Source organism: Aethalodelphis obliquidens, unplaced genomic scaffold, assembly GCF_003676395.1.
Source record: "Aethalodelphis obliquidens isolate GAN/ISIS:26980383/991018 unplaced genomic scaffold, ASM367639v1 scaffold1, whole genome shotgun sequence".
In the NCBI taxonomy this organism is placed as follows: Eukaryota; Metazoa; Chordata; class Mammalia; order Artiodactyla; family Delphinidae; genus Aethalodelphis; species Aethalodelphis obliquidens.
Window position 1 is genome coordinate 80,863,365 of NW_020837945.1, and position 14,689 is coordinate 80,878,053.

General features: G+C 44.0%; 1 protein-coding gene across 6 annotated transcripts in view; it reads left to right on the top strand.

Moving 5' to 3' along the window:
* DGKG (diacylglycerol kinase gamma) overlaps nucleotides 1–14,689 on the top strand; it is a 207,551-nt gene that overhangs the window by 44,664 nt on the left and 148,198 nt on the right. For 5 of the 6 annotated variants that reach the window (XR_003433362.1, XM_027109494.1, XM_027109508.1 and 2 more), the window contains exons 3-5: nucleotides 2,649–2,725; nucleotides 10,557–10,722; nucleotides 11,301–11,363. Coding sequence is in view for 5 of the 6 variants with exons in the window: in XM_027109494.1 (XP_026965295.1) it covers nucleotides 2,649–2,725; nucleotides 10,557–10,722; nucleotides 11,301–11,363 (306 nt within the window). In the remaining variant the exon portion in view is untranslated. Of the gene's footprint in view, nucleotides 1–2,648; nucleotides 2,726–10,556; nucleotides 10,723–11,300; nucleotides 11,364–14,689 lie in introns of those variants that run through there. The other variant, XM_027109526.1, reaches the window with a different exon arrangement.

The window sequence follows — 14,689 nt, forward strand, 5'->3', positions numbered from 1 at the left end:
TGGGAATATATGAATAGCTGATTCATTTTTTTATAAAGCAGAAACTAACACACCGTTGTAAAGCAATTATACTCCAATAAAGATGTTAAAAAATAATAATAAGTTAAAAAAAATAAAGCTAAGGAAGTAAAATATATAGAGTATTAAATGGTGGTAAGAGCCATGGAGAAAAATTAAGCAGGAACGAAAGATGGGGAAAACAGAACAAAACAAAATTCAAGTGAAATCACTTTCTTGGTTCTCAGTCAGAATGCTGGCTCTGTACTACTTTTGCAGAAGCCGCACCAGGAAGACCCATGCTCCAAATTTTTCATTTTTTAAAAAATTTGGCCATTCTGGCTGAGCTGAAAATCTCCCATTGAAATAGATTCTAAAATATAGTGTTTTTTCCTAAATATTTAAGCTACTCATAGAATAATTTGAATATAATTTATGTGTGACCTTAACTGAAATCTGACCTAATTCTAACCTCTCTTCCATTCTGTTGCCTGAGTGGCTTTTAAAAAATAGACCTGGTTATGTTACTGTACTACTCAAAAAGTCTTCAACAATTTGAAATCAATGTCCTTAACTTGGCACTCAGTACTCCCACAAATCTGGCCCCAGACTACTCTCTGGTTCTAACCTTGCCTAAAGGTCCCGTGGTGCCCATCTTCATATCTTTGTTCACCCTGTCTCTTCTGAGAATGCCCTGTCCACTTCATGTCTGCCTTTCGAAACCTAACTCATTTTTACACCCCAGCTCAAATGCTACCTCCTTCATGGGGCATCCCCAGTCCCCACCTTAACCCCTCTCTCATCCTAGTTTTACTTATTCCCTGTTATTTTACTTCTTCCCCACTCTGTGCTTCCAAGAACTTCATATCATTGCCACAGCATTAATTACACCTTTCCTTGTGTTAGCAAATGTTTGGGAAGTAATAGTGAATAGTGCCTAAGGAAAAGGAATACAGACTTTTGAGCCAGACTAGACCTGAGTCAAAACCCTGACTCTTAGGCAGGTCATTTAACTTTTCTGACTTTCAGTTTCCTCATCTGTGAACAGAAGAAAATAGTACCAAATCTGCATGGACTGGTAGGGGAGAGCATATGAGAATATGCAGTAAAGGTCTTTAATAAGGGGTAGCTATTATTACCACAGTTATTCATATCCTGTCCCCAACTAGTTCATCAGCAGTACCTAGCAACATCTTACTCTCTATAGTGTTTTCTGGATTGACTGGAAGCAACCCAAATTGATGGCATCTGCTGCCTGGATCTCACTGAGCTATTAGTTTTCCAACATCTGTTTTGAATTTCAGAAAGAAATGTCCATTTTTAGGCAACAGCAGTGTTTTCCTGTGGCATTTCAATATGTCTTAATCCTGAAATGATTATAACTTGTGCTTGATTGAATCCAAGTCAGCAAAGTCATGGAGAACAGCCCAGCCCACAAGCACATCCACTTTACGTAGGCCTAAGAAAGCACAGCCCTCTGTACAAAGAGCCCAAACACCAAGGAACACTATATCAGCTTTTAGTGACATTGCCCTTTGTTCAGATGTTTAAATGATGACAATAATAGAGCTTGAGAAGCTCTTATTTATCCACAATACTGTGAGACAGAGAGAGTGTAGAAATCCTGGTTTTCTTTGATGTCTAGAGTACTGGTAACTACTCAAGATGTTATAATGACAATTATTGACTCCCTTCTCTTGACTCCCAATTCCCTTATAAACTAAAAAAAGAAAAGAAAAGAAACACCACAATTTTCTCCAGTAGTTTCTAAATTATTTCCTATGGAAAGCAGAATTTTCTAAACTACCATGCTTTATGAATCCTGTCTCTGTTTCAGCACCAAGGACAGAACCCCGCCAGGCTTGATGCCCACCCATCCCATTTAATTAAAAAAAATTTTAATGTTTTAAAATTTCTGCTCAGATATTTATTCGATCATCTAATATATTGGTTTTCTGAACACTGGTTATATGTCAGGCCTTGATATGGTATACAAAGGCTTACAGTTCTCAAGGTTGAACTGAGGCAGGAGATAAGCAAGAAAGGCAAGTTAATAAATATAACACCATATGACAGGTGCTGTTACGGAGTTATGTACAAGCCATGTGGGAGCCAGGGGAGGGAGTGATTAACTCTGACTAGTAAAGGAAGGCTTTTCAAAGGAGTTGACATTTGAGCTGGGTACTGAGAATTGAGTGAAGTTTGTAATGCAGAGAAGAGACTCCATGAAAAAGTACAGAGCATATTAAGAAATTTCTAGAAATGTGGTTTGATGTGGCTGAAAAATTGAGTGAGTGAAAGATTAAGGGAAGAGATAAGGAATAGGCTAGGTCAGATCACCAAGTACTTGTATACCAAGCTAAGGGTTTAGGCTTTATCCTGGGGAAGTTAAGAGCTGTGTAAGGGTTTTGAGCAGAGGCACGATCTAATCAGATTTGTGGGTTAGAAAGATACTTCATACAGAAAGAGAGAAAATATACTAAAAAATAAATAAATGAGAGGGCAGAAGGGCAGATGACGGTGACATTCCTCCACGTGGTTCTGGAATGAGGGCTCACTCCATCATAATCAGGATTAGACACGGAGAATTTACTTGGCCCAGCTCCCATTCACTGTTCACCATGTTTCACATATGGATTATGTCTCTCCAGATTCTTCCAAGAAGATAAATGATGTCTTGGCTGAATTTAATGAGGGTGGGAGCCTCAAACAATATGACCCACATGAGGTAAGAACATTTTCATTTCAAGCCTTTAAAAACCCCACGTTCTAACCTTCCCATAATTTGTTCCTCTCTTAGAAGTTTAGCTCACTTTGAAGAACATGCTTCTCAACATATTTTCTCCCAAGTTTCAAGTGAGCCATTGGTGCTACCTGGAATCATAAGTTCCTCAAGTCCATTCACCTTCTCACTATCCTAGAAGGCCACATCATACCTTCTCTTCTCTCCTCAAATCTCTCACTCCTCCTCCCTTTCTCAATTCCCAGTTATCAACTGTGTTTTCTACATCACTGAGAAAATAGAAACAGTCAGAAGCAATCTTCCCCCAAATCCTCACCTTATGTGCCCACCTAGCTGTACCTTTTCTCCTGTAATTAGGGACAAGCTTTCTATGCTCTGATCTCAGTCTAACCCCTCCACTTGTGTACTCAGTCCCGTCCTCTTTGGTCTATTGACAGGCATTGCTTCAACAACGTATTCCTCTCTCACTCTGACTCCATCTCCTTCCCATCAGCTTTCTCTATGTATTAGATCTTCCTTATCAACAAATAAACATACTGCTCTTTCTCCTACATTAAAAAACCTTTTTCTGGCTCCACTTCTCTCTCCAGCTACCACCTCATTTCTCTCCTGTCCTTTATAACAAGTAAGCTGTGCAAAAGATGTGTCTATACTCATTGCCTCCAATTTCTCCTCTTCCCACTTTTCTGAAAGCTCTTCAAGCAGCATGTAACCCCCACGCCTACACTAAAATCACTAGTCAAAATAGCCAAGGACCTGCATGTGGCTAAAACTCAAGTCATTTTACTCAACAGCATTGCACCTGATTGGTCAAATCCTCCTCCACTTCCTTCACTTGGTTTTCAGGACACTATACGCTTCTGATTTTCCTCTTACCCCTTTACTTGACATTTCCACTTAAAAATCAAATAGGTATCTCAAACTTAACATAAGCTAAACGGAGCTCCTTGATCTTCCTCTCTAAAACCTATTTTTCCAGCAGTCTTTCCCATTTCAGTAAATGACAAGTCCAGTCTTCAAGTTATTCAGCCTAAAACTATGGAGTCATCATTGACTTTTCTCTTTTTCTCACATCCCACATCTAATTCATCAGCCGCCTCCATCATTTCTACCTTCGAAATACATCCAAAATCCAGACACATCTCACTACCTGCTCTGCTATCACCCTGACCTGAGGCACCACCATATTTTGCCCAGATTATTGCAATAGTCTCCTCTTAGGCTCCCTGTTTTTGCTCTTGACCTTGAAAGTCTATTCTTTACACACATCCTGAGCAGTCTGTTAAAACTGAAGTCAGATGGTGTCACTGCTGTTTTCCACAATCATTTATGGTCTGCCCACCTGGTACTCAGAGTCAAAATCAAGGTCATTACAATCTGCATCTCCCCTACTATCGGACCATTACAATCTGCATCTCCCCTACTATCGGACCATTACAATCTGCATCTCCCCTACTATCGGACCTCATATCTTGCTATTCTTCTTCCCATTTTTTCCCAGCCATATTAGCCTCCTTGATGCCTTCATACAAGCCAAGGCTGCTCTACCCTTAGCACCTGTGCTCATGCTCTGGCCTCTTCCTGCAATGTTCCTCCCCCAGATATCCATATCATTCATTCCTTCACTTCCTGCAAGTGTTTGCTCAAATCACCTTCTCAGTGAATGTCACATTCTCTATCTAAAATGTTAAACCCTCTTTCCTGACGCTTCCTGTCTTCCTGCTCTGCCTTATTTTCCTCCTTAGTGCTTCTCACCATCTGTCACACTGTATAACTTACTTATTTCATTGTCTATCTCCCCGACTAGAATAGTTTTGTTCACTGCTGTGTCCCCAGTGCCCAGAAGAGTATCTGGCTTATAGCAGGCACTCCACAAACATTTGCTGAATGAATAAGTGCATGCAAGACCTCCCCTACTTTCAGATTCAGCTCATCTAATGTTTCTTGAGCATCCAGGCACTGTGCTGGATGCCGTAGAAGATATGAAGATGAGGAAGCATAGTTCCTCTCCTCCAGTACTTACTTCCTACTGGCAGGGCCAAGTTTAAGAGCCATGACCCTGGAGGTTATGCTGTTAGGTTAGACTCCTAGCTTTGCTGCAAACCAGCAATGTGGCCTTGAATATTTCACCTCTCTGGGCCTCAGTTTCCTCTTCTGTGAACTGAATATATAAAACAACCAAAAAGAAAGACCTTGAAGCTTGCAGATGAGTGAATTAAATAAGATGCTTTTTGCAAAATGTCTAACACTTTTAGGACACTTAAAAATAGTGCCCATTATTATTACCCTTCTGTTACCTTTCGCCAAAATGTTTTAAACTCAACTCCCTTTTCCCCGGTCCTGGGTCCTTTTATAAGGGCTAATAGCAGAAAAGCAACTGATCAGCAGGACAAACTTGGAAGGAGGCTGGCCGCTTATTTATTCATATTGTCATCCTTTCAACAAACCTTGTGTCAACTCCTTCTCTTCTGGGCCCTGGAAGTGAATCAACAGAGCCCACACCCTCGAGGTACACCTGAGAGGTGCTTTGAATAAAATGCACTGATCACCTGAGAATGAAGCAGGAGGAAGGGTGCCAGAACAGGAGCCAGATTGAGAATGCACCCTTTCAAAGAACATTCCTGAGGAGGAACCATGTGGAAATGATGCCAAAGCCAGCAAAGAACTTGCAGCCCCCCAGTCCCCACCCCCACCTCCAAAAACACAGGAGCAAAGACTGGCAGGGACTTCTCCTCCGCCTGTCTGCCCTGAAGCTGACGAGAGTGGGAGAGGAACAGTTTGGTCAGGGCTGCCGAGGGTGTGAAGGCCGTAGGAGCTTTCAGAAGCAGGCCCCTGCCTCCATCAGGCTGGCCCCCGCTCTGCCATGTCCTAGGGGAGCTCCGTCACTCTGATTTCATTCCCTCTCACAGTGTGGCTGGCTTCAAGTAGGTATAATGTCCCAGCATGGGGTTCAGAAACAACAAGGGTTTAAATTCTCTTGAGTTTGATGGCTTACTGCTGCTAAAATGTCTCAACAAGAAATGAGTTAGCTGTGGGAAGGGGCAGGTTGCTAGGAAAGGGTGGCTGGGAATAAAAGTTTACAGAGTGGCAGGGCTCCGTCTGGCCACGACAAGCGTGCCCTTGCCCATCGGCACCGAGTGATTCTCTGGAGAAGAGAGCACAGCTGAAGATGGCCAGAAAGCAGACGGAAACAGTGCAACCAAAAAGGCAGGGGGGCCTGGTATCACCATGATCTTAGACTCAGGCACACCTTAGCACAAAGCACAGCTCTGCCACTTGCTTTACGACTTGAGCAAGTCATTTATGTTCTCAAAATTTTTTTCATCCACAAAAGGGCAGTAATAGTACCACGTCACACTGTTGTTTTGAGACTTAAGTAAGATCACGTATGTACAATGCTCAATAAACTCTCCATCTAGTTCTCCTTCCTTCTTTGACCTGTGGAAGAATTAACAATTGCCTAGCTAGTTTCCACATGAAAGTTGCAGTTTCTGGGGAAAAAGAAAAAATGTCTGAACAATGGCAGTGTCTAAGATGTTACTCAGGGCTCTGAGAGTTGTCAGCGTGCTACATAGTGGTTGTTTATCTGGTTTGGGCAGAGTATGGGCCACTCCCTACCCATCACACATGTGCCAAGCACCTACCCTGAGCCTGGCCTGTGCTCATAAGGAACTTACTCTTTTGCAATCCAGATATCACTTTGAGAGTGGCCCTCAGTCACATTTCCTTGCCTACTGAACTTGGGGTGCTTAGAGGGAATGGCAGGGAACACGATGTCAGCACCAGGGCCTGGGACAGATCAGATACTAGAGCAGGAGCATTGGACTAGGTGTCAGACGATCAGGCTTCTGGTTTCGCTTTGATGCTAGCTGGCTGGGGCAAATCAGTAAAATTCCAGAGTCTCAGTGATGTAAGGAGATCTAGTCTCCTCTGAGCTCTTCTGACATGAATGCTCTGTGTTTCTGGGCTTATTTTATGCCATTTTGTTCCCCAGGATAGGGCCATAAATGGTTGGACATGTGTTCAATCATCATTGTTTTCTAAGTTCTCATAATAGTTTGTCAGTTCTTCTGCTGTGACACTCACCACTGTTGACCCTGTGTTAGAATTATTTCAATACTTTTCCCACTGAGTCTCTTAAAGGTATGAACTCATGCCTAATTCACTGGTGTGTTCTCCAGTGGTGCCCAGCACTGTGTCTTGTACTTGGGAGACTCAGTACATATATGTTGACTGAACAGACCCCACAATGATTGATGACAGCCAAGTGTACCAACTAGAAACCCAACGTCCATTAAAATACCTATTAGGAAATACCGTGCTAGGTGGTGTGGAGGATACAAAGATGAAATAAGACATTTCCCTACCTTCCAGGAGCTCTAGATCTAGTCGAGGAACTAAGGTGTGTATGTCATGAACAACTATATATTGCGAGGGCAGCAGATATGGGTGTCCCAAGTCAGGAACCAACGTGGAAAGGTATAGCAATTCAGGCACAAGAGATCATACCAGGCTTCCTGGAAGGGGTGGCATCTGAGTTGGGCCATAAAGGATAGCTGGAATTTTAACAGGTAGAGAAGAAAACAGTTCATTTAAGTACATGGAAGCTTGGCCAGGAAAGGACACAGAGATCAGTGTGGGCAGAATGTGAAGGTACACACAGAGAATTGTAGGAGAAAAGACCAGAATGGTCTCCGAACTTGAAGTAGCTACAAATCTAGGTTGGAGTGGGATTGTGGTAGGGCTGTGAATCCCAAAGGATTCAGGGAGTGCACAGGATGAGCCACTGGACTGTAGGAATCCTGCATATTAGACTTTCTATTTACATTGATTTTTATCTCATCTAATTTCTATTTTCTAATTTCTTTTGTGTGTCTTTTATAATGTATAGTAGCGGAGCACAGTAGTACATATATATAATGTATAAGTAAAGATAAATGACAATGTGTGCTTGAAAATCTTACAGAAGGGCGCATGGTTTTAAAAGTTTGGAGACAAGTGATGTCAACTCTCCCATGGGCAATTAGAAGCCATGGAAAGTTTTTTAGTTGGGAAGCAGTCTGATCAGAGCTGTGCTTTGGGAAGATCACCTTGGCAAGGATGGAAAAGATGAGAGGACTAACAGATGGAGGTGGAGGCAAGGAAGCCTTTGAGGGGTGTTGCTGTTGTCCAGGTAGGACACATGGAACAGGAGTAGAAAACCAGGAGCATGGGGGACTTCAACAGCCGCCTTGTCAGGGTGGGGCCGACGGGCAATGGATACAGAAAAGACCTGGATATGACAGACGTTGCGAAAGAACAGTGGAAAGAAGGAAGGGACAAGAATTGATCTCAGACAACTGGGAGTTCAAGCTGAGGCTGGAATATTTGGAGGATAATGCTGCCATTGACATGAATAGAAACTGTAGGGTCAGGAAGAGGAACTGGTTTAAGGAAGAACCCAAGAGAAGTTTAGAGCTTGAGATCTTCTGGTCCAGCATTCACAGTTTGCTAAAGAAAAACCTGAGGTTCAAAAAAGGAGGAAAATGTGGTGGACCTCAGACCAGCCACGAGGTCTCCTGAATCTCACACTGATCTTGTTTGAAGATCTTTCAGCTTTGGTTTTTTAAGAGCATTATGTAAGACTTTGTTTAACTGAATTTCCTTTTTTATTAAATCATTTAGTATACGCTGTTTTCCAGAAATATGCTGATAGTTTTCAATTTGAGGCCAACCAGAAAAAAAATTAACATTTTGGAACTCAAAACTATATTGTAAAACAGTACTTGTCGATTAAAATAGTGCAAAGGAAAGGACGATGCAAAAAGAGCCTTTTAAAATAAATTAATAATAAAGATTGAGAAGATCTAAAACAAAGACCATTGAATTTGTGACCTTCAAGAGAGCAGATTCAGAGGTGATGCACTAGAATCCAAATCGAATGGATTAAGGAGGTGAGGAGAAGTGTGAAGGGGAAGGGAAGAAGCACAGGCTAATAGCTCGAGCAGACAGCAGTTTCTTTGGAAGAGTGACCCGAACGTGCTTGCAGGTAGACAAGCAGGTGTTGGGAGATGCCATCAGAGGCAGGGAGGGTGGAATTGCAGGTCATTATGGGTTCCGCTGGGAAAGTGGGAGGAAAAGACTTTGCTGATGTGTACTGGGAAAAAGAGGATGTGTGTGGAAGGGACATTCTGAGGTGTTGAGGCAGTGGAGACAGAGAGGGACAGAAAGAGTACAAGAGAGAGCCACAGAGATTCTGGGGCAGGAAAGGCAGAGAAATAGAGATTGATGCCTGTCGCAAGAAATGTAAGTCCACCATTTGCTTAGAGATGCCTTCATCTGGTAATGAGCCTTCATTATCCTCTGTCCAACTGAATCAGGCTTCCTTCACTCTGCTAAAGAGATGTTTAAATAGCCCAGCCTGGGGCTAAGGAGAAACTGCCCCGCAAGCTCCCTCCCAGTGGGGTCCAGAGGGCATTGCTTGTTTTAAGGACCAGGACTTTGTATCCAAAACCTGATCGTGCACGTGCCAGCCAACTCTGGTTCTGCGAAGGCTCCCAGATCTCCCAGAAGAGACAAGGGGTTAAATGCTACCAACATTTTCAGAGAGAGCCAAGTAGGCTCCCAAAAAGGGATTTTATCGCTATTATTCACAAAAGCCTGCACAGCAGATCTTGGAGGAGCGCTTCCTCAGATGATTTCCAGGAGCATCTGCTGATTTGATGAAGAATCTGATGCCATCAAAGCACAAGCCAGTGATGACTCACTGCGCACTGTTGTTGCCGAGTGTTTGCTGAGTGCAGCAGCCCTTTCTGGCACAGTTCTCCCAACCTGGGACCAGAAGCCAGGCAGCACTGGGCGACATACAGCAGGGAGAGGTTTTGGCATGTTTCTTGGTTTTACCTTCCGTCCTTGGCTTCCTGCTCTTCTCTCCTGGTGCCTGAAACCTTCACAAGGACATGTTTTGAGAGCAGTCGAGCCTGACACACTCCCTCCCCTGGTATCTTGAGGGTTGTCCAAAGAAGGTCAATTATGAAAGTAATGAAAGACGGAGCCTGTTCTTTTTTCTTTTCTGAGACCTGAATCCTCAGGAATCACATCCCTCACGGCATAAGCAGAAAATTGACATACCGCAGAAGAGCGATTTCTTCTTGTGTTTTCAACTACATCCTTCTTCATCCTTTTTTTTTTTTTTTTTTTTGCGATACAGTTCATTTATGATATTATATTGGTTTGAGGTAAACAGCATAGCGATTCAATATTTTTATAGATTACACTCCATTTAAAGTTATGACAGAGTGATGGCTATATTTCCCTGTGCCGTACAATATATCCTTGTTGCTTTTTATTTTATACATAGTAGTTTGTATCTCTTAATCCCATACCCCTGTCTTGTCCTCCCTGCCTCCCTCTCCCTACCATTCTTCTTCATCTTACCTAGGATTCCAGGGCACTGACCTAGTCCTGCCCATTAGAGACAAGACCCCCATGTGGTCCCCGACTCAGGCAGAGCCCTCACTCCCAGTGCTCAGTCTTCAGCACCCCCTTTTCTTCCTAAACTTAGACATGCCTTGTCACGAAAGCCTCCCATGGTTCCATGGCCCACCAAGCCCCAACACACAACCAACAGCGTCTTCTCTTCCTCACGTCCTACCCCCACTGCCTATGCTTTTCACCCTCTATCGACTCCCAGGCCTTTTCATTCCTGCCCCCACCAATCACTCTACTCCCTTCTGCTTCCCTTTCCATTGCCAGCTCCCCCATTCCTTCTTCTCCTCTCCCACCCTCTGTCTCTTCACTTCTCTCCACTGACTTTTCCCTCTTTATCCCTTCTCAGCCTATTAGTTATGACATCTTCAAGCTGTTCATGAGGGCGTACCTGGAGGTGGACCTTCCACAGCCACTGAGCACACACCTCTTCCTGGCCTTCAGCCAGAAGCCCAGACAGGAGACCCCGTCCCACCCAAAGGAGGGGGCCAGCAACAGCGAAGCCAGTGGCCCAGGTACATGGACCAGCATTCCCCAAGATGGAAGGGAGATTTTGCAGCTCTAATCCACTTGCCACAGGTTCAGCCTGCACTCCTAGATGGTCCTCTGTGCCTGGTAACTTCCCTATGGGGAAGAGGGGGAAACAGAGACCAGGGGACCAAGACTCCTACCCTTTCAGGAAGCCCTGTCTGATGGATCTCTCAGTAAGAGAAATAAAAAGGGCATAATTCCTGCCACTCAGGATCAGAGGAGAGGATGGGGAGAAGAGGAGGAACGAACTAATGTATGGCAGGGGCGGGTGGGCCTTCCACAAAAGCTGCCAGTCCCTGGAGAGCACATTCAGCTCTTGTGCCCAGGCTGGGACTAGCCTGGGAGAGTCACAGGAGGGGAAGGGTGTGGTTACTGTCTTTCTGGAGTTTGGGCTATAATGGGGGAGACACTACCAACCCCAATAAGTGAGCATGAACCCAGCTGACACCAGAGACATGGGCATAACCCAAGAGATCCAGACTTTGTGGGAAAGTCTTCTACCTGCCTCTCTAAAAACCTAGAGGGCATGGGCTGGTCACTACATCTTCTTTTTGTTCCCCAGATTCCAACATACAGAATGCAGATAATGCTGCCAAAGCAGACGAGGCTTGTGCCCCTGACATGGGTAAGTCTTCGGGGGAGGAGTGGGCAGTACCCCATCCTTGGGGAAGGGGGAGAATCTAACCAGCAGTTTTGTCTCCATGTAATTGTATGCCTTTGAGCAGATCTTGTCTGCCTCCACCTCTGGGGCCCCTGACGCTCCATTGTGTTGGGATTCTGAGGCTGGATGAAGGTTCTTGCTTCATTTGTCCCAAAACAGGGCAGGTCAGGACTTCGGTCAGCTCATTAGATGTTTACCTCTGACGGGTCTGCCTAGCCAAAGAGGGGAAAAGGAGAAAGTGTACGGTGAGGGGAGGGGTGGGCAGAGGAAAAGAGAGAGACAGAGAGTGTATGGGAAGAAATGGCCATAGGGCTGAGGTGGAGATGACGCTACCAGTGAATGGCTGAAGGGGGTTATGGAAAGAGGGTAAGAGTGTGCTCTGGTTGATTTCCCACAATATTTACATGCACTTGTTTGAACAAGTTGAGAGGAGCAAGAGGAAGCCAGCTAATGTTGTTTTGAAGATCTATTTGCCAGGTACCTGCTTTATTGCATGTTTCACCTTAGCCTTTGTAATCATGCCACGTCACACACTGAGGAGCTGAGGCTGTAAGAGATTACATACCACTGTGCGAGCTGAGGAGCTAGGGATTCAATCCAGAATTGTCCATCCTCCAAGCTGCTGCTCTTTCCTGCACCAAGATAGGAAGCAATGGTCTGTCTTGAGGTGCCTGGACTAAGGTTTGTCTCCACGTAAAGGCACCAATTTGGTTAGGTCCTAGTGGAATGATCAAGGCTGCATTCCCAGTGGAGCAGCCATCATGATGCCTGGCTGTCCGTGCACCGTCTCTTGGGTCGTGACTGATGTGGAACCTTCCCTGGCACATTTATCAATGGGCGGCCATTCCTCTGTTGAGAGGCTGTTGACAGGCACAGTCCCAAGTGCAGAAGCTCCTAGTAAAACTGGAAAGAGCAAAGATTATCCTCCTTGACCTCTGTTCTAAGATGTAGCACAAATTTCCTGGACACTATCAACCTAAGCTGGGTCAGGTAATAAGCATATTGGTTAAGAATCTGGACTTCAGAGACTTCCTGGGTTTGACACCCAGCTCTGACAACACCTAGCTCTGAAACCTTCGGTATGTTTGAACAATGTCTCTGTGCCTCAGTTTCCCCATCTGTAACATGAGATGACAGTAAGTGTTGATATGAAGGTTAAGTGAGTTATGTGTGTAAAAAGCTTAGTATAGTGCCTGGAACAGAGTAAATGTTCAGTAAATATTAGCAGTTATTATTCAGGCCACCCTCTAGAAGTACACTCTATTCTCAACTCATCATGTCTGCCAAGATCTCCTTCAGTCTGCACCCTCAGTCTCCAATTGTGTCAGATGGGCATCCTCTTCTCATGGAAGGACTCTCAGGGACTGTCTCCCTCCCAGGTTGCTCTTGGAGCTTCACATACAAAGACTCAGAGAGACAGACGTTATTTCCTTTGCATTATTGTTTGGAAAAGATTGATGCACATTGGTGAATTTCAGCTCTTGGGATGTGCCCAGGGGATAAAGATGCAGTTTTCTTGTATCTTTCAATATATATTATATACATACATACACACATGGCAGAATAGGTAAGAGATAATACAACTGAATGAGAACTAATTGTAACAGAGACTTAGGATGAGAGAATTTCTTCGAGTGGGTGATAGATGTAGTTCTCATCTTTTTTCCAGTCATTGCTGAAAGGGCAACTAGAGGATTATAGAGTTTTCAGTGTGTAACTGAAAGACTGATGAGATCAAAAATTCACTCTGAATGGAAAGCAGAACATGGTTGGGAAAGGAGAATTGCCTCAGGACCATAAGCTCAGCAAAATCCAGACTTCTCATAGAGCTCCAGAAAGCAAGGATTAAGAGTATTGGTGCCTTCCTGAGTTCTTCAGGGACAGCAGCAGGGCAAGACTGTGCAAAGTATAGGCTCACCCACCCCTCTGCCCAGCATCTCACCCACGCGTGCTAGGTCTAGGGCCCTTTGGTCAAATGGATTAAAGTCATAAATAAGTCTTAAATCTTATTGGGAATAGAGAGGGCATTTTATGACATAAATCATTCTCATGGTAGAAAGAATAGTTTCAAACTGGAAGCTTTGAGATGATTCTAAACTCTCAGCAAAAAAATCAAAGAAAAGCATCTTTTTCTTTACCCAGATTCTTTACCAGAGATGTTCTTAGTCCAAGTATCTGGAACTTCAAGAGGAACCTGAGAGAAAGTTACACTTCATTCCCTGAGGTTCCAAATTGTCTGGGCAGAGTTTGTTTCAGTGGCTGAAGTTTCCAAGGTACCAAACAAGGACTTAGTGGGGATCCTGTCATTATGTGATATTTGAGAAAAGATAATGAATGATGATAATAGACCTTGGCTGGCTTATTTGACCACCATGTTTATTTGCGATATCTGTATCATTTGGGGTCTCAGAACAACTTCCAGAGACTTGCTCCTGGAGAAGTGATTTGTCATGCACTGTTTTCCCGTGCATGCAGCATATCAGTCTCCTGTGGTCCAGTCATGAAAGGGCAGTTATCTGACTGCTGGCCCAGGGAGATGTACAGAATTTTTTCACCCTCTTTTGTAACTTGTGATGTTAAGTAGCAAATCCTTCTCCTGTTGGGCCACCTTCCATGAATGTCTTAATTAGATGCCCCTATTCACCAAAAACAAGAATGTAGGGACAGGTGGACACCACAGAGCAGGGCCTCTGCCAACAAGGAAGAGCCAAGTTCTGGAAACACCTTAGATCAGGCCATCTGTTGAAAATTCCACGCTTTTCCTGTTGCCCAAGAAGAAGAAACTCTATTCTCATTTGATATGGCTGTTTGTGCCTATCAGATCAAGCTCCAAGCTCAGATCTAGAACAACCCACTTTAAGTTATTCATTCCCAGAGCCAGGTGGGGGCATGGCTGGGTCCATAAGCACAGCAGACAGGGGTTTCACTGAGTCCAGAGGTCGGCTCAGAGCATTGAGCAACATGTCATTGTCAGGATGTCAGCTCAGGAAGGGCTGAAATCACCCTTCCCTGAATGCCCATGAAAAGGTGGGATAAACAATGTGAACTTCATTCTCCTGGTTTTTATTTAGTTCCTCAGGCTATTGAGATGGTTGGACTGTTGGAGCCTCAAGGAAAGTCCCTCCATTTTTTTTAATATATTTTTCCAGTTTTAAAAGTAACACATTGTATCAATAAAAAATTTTCTGAGGAGTACAGAAAAACTAAAGAAACAACAAAATCACCTAAATCTACCAATGTGATCACACACACACACACACACACACACACACACACACACACACACACAC